The 7,520-nt window shown below is 43.4% G+C and overlaps 1 protein-coding gene across 1 annotated transcript; it reads left to right on the top strand.

Annotated features, from left to right (window-relative positions):
* Nucleotides 1-271: 271 nt before the first annotated feature.
* On the top strand, nucleotides 272-6,394 carry LOC106584608 (rhombotin-1). The gene is made up of 4 exons (XM_014170081.3): nucleotides 272-882; nucleotides 1,442-1,655; nucleotides 3,427-3,552; nucleotides 4,439-6,394. The coding sequence occupies exons 1-4, from the start codon at nucleotides 861-863 to the stop codon at nucleotides 4,542-4,544; spliced, it is 468 nt and encodes a 155-aa protein (XP_014025556.1). The 5' UTR covers nucleotides 272-860; the 3' UTR covers nucleotides 4,545-6,394.
* Nucleotides 6,395-7,520: the final 1,126 nt, after the last annotated feature.

The following is a 7,520-nucleotide window of genomic DNA, read 5'->3' as shown; positions in this document are numbered from 1 at the left end:
GAAGTGAAAATCTTTGCCTAATGGAGTTTTGCTTAAAAGCTTGTGAGTAGCTCACACACACACACACACACACACACACACACACACACACACACACACACACACACACACACACACACACACACACACACACACACACACACTTCCCAATGGGCAATGCATTTGTGTCCTGTTCAAATTACAGTAATGAGAGAAGTGCCCTTAGGGTAATTGGTGTCCTTGAATAAGCTTATACAAAAAAAATACTTAGGCACAGGCAGAGTGTGTATTGAATAATTGATTCAAAGAGGGGGAGGGGCCACTAATCAGATCGGAGCATAATGACTTTATATAATTAGCACGCGCGGGGACACGTAGGTCTATGAGAGCAATGCACATATTACAGAGCATTGGCACAACTAGAGAGGCAGAAATCCGAGGTCGACCGTAGACTACTTTGAAACGCTTGATCCGATGCTTTTAAGTATAATGGATCTAAGTGCTGTGGCAACACCAAAGCTATTGAAATACAACCTGACACTTTTGGTAGATATCGCGGGAGAAGTAGGGTTATTGATCCACTGACATCTATGGACTATTTTGCCTGTTTTTCACATGCCATAAGACACTTTTTACTTATAGCCCAATTTGCCAACATGAAAGGGTTTTAATGGATATAATCATGCCTGGTCAGATTTGATATCGCTGCAAGTGTTCAATTCCTACTAGCGGAGCTGGAAGACTTTGATAAGATCACCTTCAAGAGAATCTAAGTCCATTTGCGTAGACCAGCGAGAATTTGCGTCCGAACGTCGAGGGGGACATTGAGAGGTTGTCGAAGCCGTGTGAAGGTTTCTCCGAGTCGAATCCCCGTCTGAACGATGGTGTTTGACAAGGAGGAAAGTGAGTGCCTGATTTGGATGTCTACATTTAAGCAACTAATGCTCGAACGGTCGGTCTACGATTCACGGACTTGTATTTCCTTGTCAGTCTCTGTCAGCGACAAATAGGCCTAATTAGGAATGTGATATGTGATATGAATTTACAATCTGAAGGCTTTTGGGATGTAGCAAGGGCAAATGCCATGTCTCTTTGGTCATTGGGACTGGATTAAAGGGATAGCCAGAACTTTTCCCACCACAAACTCACTAAATCAGTTTTTTATTTTTTATGTTAATTCATATTGAAATGACTGTGTTATGACCGGATCAGTCTGGCTATATAGCACCAGAAAGGGTCCCATTCATAATAGGCTCTGGAGTCAGAAAATGTTTAAGACCAAAATATGATTTAGACGTGACCAAAAGATAATGATAGCCCTGAGAGAACCATAGAAAGTTACGTTAGCCAAAGGTAATTTTGGAATGTGTGACAATATTCCTTGGTCATATAACTGAGGGCTAGGGATGGCTGTACTGTAGCCTACTTCCAAATCTATCTGCGTCTGCCTGTCTGTCTGTAGGTGTCTCCCTTGTGCCTCTCCAGTCCAAAGGGAAGCCGAGGGTCTGCGCCGGGTGCAACCGGAGGATCATGGACCGCTTTATGCTCGAGGCTCTGGACAGGTACTGGCATGAGGACTGTCTGAAGTGTGCCTGCTGTGACTGTCGCCTGGGCGACGTGGGCTCCACCCTCTACACCAGAGCCAACCTCATCCTCTGTCACAAGGACTACCTGAGGTAAGGACTCAAACCAGGGCTGTGTTCATTAGGCACCACATGGAAGAAAATGGACTGAAACAGGGAGAGACTATATTAACTTTTCCAATATGAAATGCTCATTTAAAAAAAATGTTTTCCATTGCAAAATGTTTTAAAATGTTGCGTACTCTACTGAACACGATCCAACCATTCAAGCCTCTCCAATCTAGCCTCTACCCCTCTGTGTTTGTAGGGATGGGTGTAAGCAATAAAGGTGTTGTCTCAACCTAGACTTCCAATTGATGGAACTATTGCCATGTTGCTAACTCCTTCCTATCTGGTTATTTTCTGATTTGTTAAGGCAAATTACCTCAGCTTGGTGAAGGGGGCAGAACAGGCTAAAATAACAGCATCTCCATGTTTTGGTTAGCAGATAAAATAGAGATCAGAGTTTGAGGAGCACAAATATTAATAAAACTATATCGACAGACCTGGAAATGAATCATTATGGCTTCAACTCCATATGAAGAGTTTCATTCCAAAAAGCTTTATACCCATTTTCATAAATGTTGGTAAATTGGCTTTTATTGTTTAAAAAAATTATGAAATGCAATAAAGCATTTTATAATGAAGAAATGTACAAATGAGAACACATAATGATGTCAATATAAAAAAAAAGTTTTTGTAAATAATCCAATCTGTATGTAAAAGGTTTATATTTCACATCAGGCATTTAGCTTATGCTCTTGTCCAGAGTGACTTTCAGTGAGCACATTCATCTTAAGATGGCTAGGTGAGACCACCACATATCACAGTCAAATATACAGGATACCAACATTCCATTCCAGCTAAACAATATAGCGTTTTGCAAAAAAAAGTGTAATTTTCATACACATCTAAAGTCTATGAATTAAAAAAATAAATAAGAATAGTAATATTTTACACACATGAAGGTACCTATAATTAATGATGTGGGGGGAAACACAAATGTGAAAAAGTTGGTGGATAACTCATTTTGGAAATAAACTCTTCATATACATCAATACACTGGAGCACAGAAAACCCTCAGAACTATTCTGGGGTTGCTGCGAATATATTGCGAATATATTTAGCCCACTACCAGTCATTCAACTCAAGTGCAAGTCTCATGTGTAAGACCCAGCTGGATTTGGTTGAAGCTAAGTCTCTCATTAGCTGCATTGCTTTTAGAGGGGAAAACCAGTTTGACAGTTAAATTGGCTAAATTGCCTCCTGTTTTCCTCGTCATCGCGACGATCAGGCAGAAAGCCTTTGAAGGCCGGGATTAAAACCATGTGATTTATTTTAATTGGACCATTAGTGGAGAATTAGCATTAAGGCCCATACCCTTGTTAAGGAGAAACACCAGGTGCATACCAAGACCCCATTAGCATTGCCTTCGTTAGGCTTCATTAGGCCTGCTTGCTTTTAGTCTCTTGTTTGCCGCTGGTCTATGGCACTATCATGTTTTGTGAGACTTGACATTCTGATGCAGCTCTGTGTAGATCCTATGAGGGACTCAAGCCATGGATGTGGTTCTTCTCAAGGCTCTCTTCCACCACTGCAGATTTCACCCTATGCTACTTTTTTAACGTATGAATAAAATGATAATGCGTTAAGTCCTAGTTAACGTATTATCAAAGCAGTCGGCTATCTGGGTCGTGTTCAGTTGACATGAAACGCAGTGAAAAGAGGAGATAGATAGTATCTGAACTTGTCCAATAAGAAACTAAAGTTTATTTCCTAATAAAGACAAGCCACATCATTGCCTCTCTTTCTCCACCACCTCCAGGCTCTTTGGGATGACGGGGAACTGTGCAGCTTGCAGTAAGGTGATCCCGGCCTTTGAGATGGTGATGAGAGCCAGGGAGAATGTCTACCACTTGGACTGCTTTGCCTGCCAGCTGTGCAACCAGAGGTGAGATGAGGGGAGCCTCAAGGCTATATTCATTAGGGCACACCGGAACACGTTTTGCAATGGAAAACAAAAATTGAGTCCCAAGTACTCCCTCCCGGTTTCATTCTGTTTTCTTCTGTTTGGTGCCTAATGAATGAATCCCAGTTCACCCCACATACTGTGTATGCCTTGAAAGCAGGCATCAAGTGACCCTGGAAGGAAAATAATCATGATAGAGCCTGTAAACGGCTTGTTTATGTGAGTAACAACAGGCATGTTGAGTATCTGTTTGACTGCCTGGTGCTTTTGGAACATTTTGAGCTTATAAGGGGGACTTAAGGGATGGCCTCTTAATGAGCATTTGAGGTCAGACAAAATGGCGCAAACAACCAGCTAAGAGTTTGGGCTTGAAGCAACTACAGCAAATACCAAACAATCAAAATGTATGAATGCTTTAAGATACTCTCTGGAACAAGGTCAAATGTTTTTTCGAGCCTGAAATTGAGGTACTGTATATGGTGCGGCAGGTAGCCTAGCGGTTAAGAGCATTGGGCCAGTAACCAAAAAATTACTGGTTCGAATCCCTGTGCCAGTGCCAGCAAGGTAGAGCAAGGCACTTTTACCCTTGAGCAAGGCAGTTAACACACAACTGCTTGCCGGACTTCGGTTTAAGGCAGCCTCCCCCACACCTCTGATTCACACATTTCAGTTGAATGCATTCAATTGTGCAACTGACTTTCCCACAACGTGGCAATAGGCCTTCATACTGTATGGAATGCAGCATACTGTATGAAGGCCTATTCATTTCCTTTACCCAATGACTACTGCTTTTAAGGACTTGGAAAGTTTCATTGGTCTTAAATGAAGGCACTAATTTGTGTGTGTGTGTGTGTGTGTGTGTCTGCAGATTTTGCGTGGGAGACAAGTTTTTCCTGAAGAACAACATGATACTGTGCCAGCTGGACTACGAGGGGGGCCATCAGAATGGAAACTCTGCTGATCAGGCTCTGTAGGCTCTACTGCTCTCTGATGGTCAGGCTCTACTGCTCTCTGATGGTCAGGCTCTACTGCTCTCTGCTGGTCAGGCTCTACTGCTCTCTGCTGGTCAGGCTCTACTGCTCTCTGCTGGTCAGGCTCTACTGCTCTCTGCTGGTCAGGCTCTACTGCTCTCTGCTGGTCAGGCTCTACTGCTCTCTGCTGGTCAGGCTCTCTGTAGGCTCTACTGCTCTCTGCTAGTCAGAGACTAGCTAACGCCAGTGGACACTACTCCCTACCGGTATCCCCGGACAGTCCTCTTCTCATCACATCAGGGCTGTATTCACTAGGAACCAAATGGAAGAAGGACCTACACTACATGGCCAAACGTATGTGGACACCCCTTCAAATGGGTGGATTCGGCTATTCCAGCCACACTCGTGTGCAGTAGAATGGCCCGTAGAGCTCAGTGACTTTCAACGTGGCACGTCATAGGATGCCACCTTTCCAACAAGTCAGTTTGTCAAATTTATGCCCTGATATGACGTTTCTAGAAGATTCTGTGCTTCCAACTTTGTGGCAACAGTTTGCGGAAGGCCCTTTGCTGTTTCAGCATGACAATGCCCCCATGCACAAAGCAAGGTCCATAGAGAAATGGTTTGTTGAGATCGGTGTGGAAGAACTTGATTGGCCTGCACAGAGCCCTGACATCAACCCCTTCGAACACCTTTGGGATGAATTGGAACGCAGACTGCGAGCCAGGCCTAATCGCCCAACATGCTCTTGTGGCTGAATGGAAGCAAGTCCCAACAGTAATGTTCCAACATCTAGTGGAAAGCCTTTCCTGCAGAATGGAGGCTGTTATAGCAGCAAAGGGAGCCCAACTCCATATTAATGCCCATGAAGTTGGTATGAGATGTTTGACGAACAAATGTTCACAAACCTTTGGCCATGTAGTGTACTTGAACTTTTTCAATAAGAAACTCTTGTTTATGTTGCAAAATGTTTTGCTACGGTGTGCTAATGAATACACCCCAACTGACAGTTGTGGACAGTGCAGGATTATGCGTCCAGTTCCCGATGCTCAGCGACAACGGTGATGCCACTTTGCCTTGACTTCTGCTATGCTTACTGTCCTTGACGGTAGACTCACCACAGAGTTATTAGCGAATGAAGCGGCCTTGTGCATGGGATATTGCTCTCATTGACTGAAACGAGGAAGGAGAACTAATGAGCATTGCCGTGCAACAAAAAAAAGTAAAAGAAGTTCAAAGCAATATGTTTGGACTCTATTATTAAAGTTGCATTATGTTACTTTTTGGGCGACCTCACCAATTCACATAGAAATGGGAGTTATAGATCTGTCATCTTTGCATTGAAAGCAAGTCTAAGAAGTGGTAGAGCTGTTCGATGTGCACTTGTTTTGCTTCCAATTAAGTTTTGTTTTTGCATCTTTTGGTTTTGTACACCTGCTTCAAACAGTTGAAACTACAATATTTTTGGTTATGGAAAATGTTTCCAGCGGTTTAGATGGTACAATGATTTCTCTACAGTATACTTGCTTGATTTGTCGCTAACTTTTAGAATTTTATCAATCAGGAAATGGTGGAGCAATTTCTGCATAGTTCACCTTTAATGGTTCTGCCCAAATCATGGCTAAGGAGAAAGGCACAGCACTCATTTGTTTGCAGGGGGGCAAGCGGCCTCTGTTCACAATAGGCAGGTCCACTGGTATTGCTGGTATTGAGTTCTGATGTACAGACCCTTTAATAAAGGGTAATAACTAACATGCTCTATCTCTGAAGATATGTTTTTAAGTTACCTTTATGAACAGTAGTATAGTTTGTTTGCACAGCTTTTGACTTTCAATAAAGACTGAAACATTTTATTTGAGCACTCATGTATTCACCACTCACACTAGTTACTTGTAGCTGGATAGCAGCAGCACATAAGAGGACTGACATTCTCTAATGAATAATCCAGGCCATCTGTGTGTGAATACACTAACAAGGATACCCACACCTTGATATAAGCCCCTGGGACCTTTTTGAAATAGCTCATTGATAAAGCTGGATACACCTGTGTTCCTTTTTCAAAGCCTCTCATTTGAGGGGCAGTGAGCAGTCTGAGGTGATACCCTTCTCACATTAGTGACCCTCTCCATACTGTACAGACTCAGATATTTCCTTTTCATACTGTTCTTCCACCATGGTTCCACCAAAGATTAAGGATATACTGGCAAGATTCTTGTCTCTCTGACCAATAATGGGAGTCGTTGTCCACAAAGCGGCATGGCAAGCTGTCACGCTCTCGCCTATTCCTCTCTTTAGATTGGTGGATACATCTCATTATTTGAATACATTTTTGAATATTTGATGAGGGTTGTTGACGTCAACCGCCTGTATTCAAGGGAGAGAGACGCTATGCCACTAGCCACAAGTTGGGCCTCTCGCTTTGCCTCTTTCTTGCTGGTTCCACCAACTATAACCAGTCAGTTGTGGACTCGAGTCACATGACTTGGACACACATTTTATGATTTGCGTGGAAAATATCGCCTGGAGTGCCGTATCCAAGCCTGGTATGACCCCTGATCGATGTCCCCACAAGCCTCCTCCATTGCCTGTAGAAGGGGTATAGGTTGGTGGGGCTGGCGATCATACACCTTCCAACGCCATGCAGAGAATAATTATTCAATAGGATTCAAGAACGGAGAGTATGGGGGTAGATTTGAGTGCGATGAAAAGTGGGTGACCTGTGAACCAATTGCGGACCACAACAGCCCGGTGGAAACTAACATGTTCCCAGATGATAACGTACCTGGGATGCTCTGGCCCCTGGTCATTAGGGATTAGTCTGTTGTGGAGGGTGTCCAGAAATAAGATAGTGTGTGCAGTGTTGTATGGGCCTAGGATTGCATGATGGTGAAGGACGCTGTTTTGACTAATAGCCGGACACATTGTTATGTTGCCACCACGTTGTCCCGGGACGTTGATGATGGCACGGTGTCCGATGAT

The sequence above is a fragment of the Salmo salar genome, chromosome 23, assembly GCF_965601325.2.
Source record: "Salmo salar chromosome 23, fSalSal1, whole genome shotgun sequence".
Lineage (NCBI taxonomy): Eukaryota > Metazoa > Chordata > Actinopteri > Salmoniformes > Salmonidae > Salmo > Salmo salar.
This window is presented reverse-complemented; position numbering and strand designations above follow the sequence as displayed.

What these genes read in the sequence shown, in the direction of transcription:
- LOC106584608 (XM_014170081.3), top strand. Translation starts at nt 861, where the DNA reads ATGGTGTTTGACAAGGAGGAAA. An exon ending in GGTGTTTGACAAGGAGGAAA is followed by an intron (nt 883 to 1,441) that starts GTGAGTGCCTGA and finishes GTCTGTCTGTAG; the next exon opens with GTGTCTCCCTTGTGCCTCTC. An exon ending in TGTCACAAGGACTACCTGAG is followed by an intron (nt 1,656 to 3,426) that starts GTAAGGACTCAA and finishes CACCACCTCCAG; the next exon opens with GCTCTTTGGGATGACGGGGA.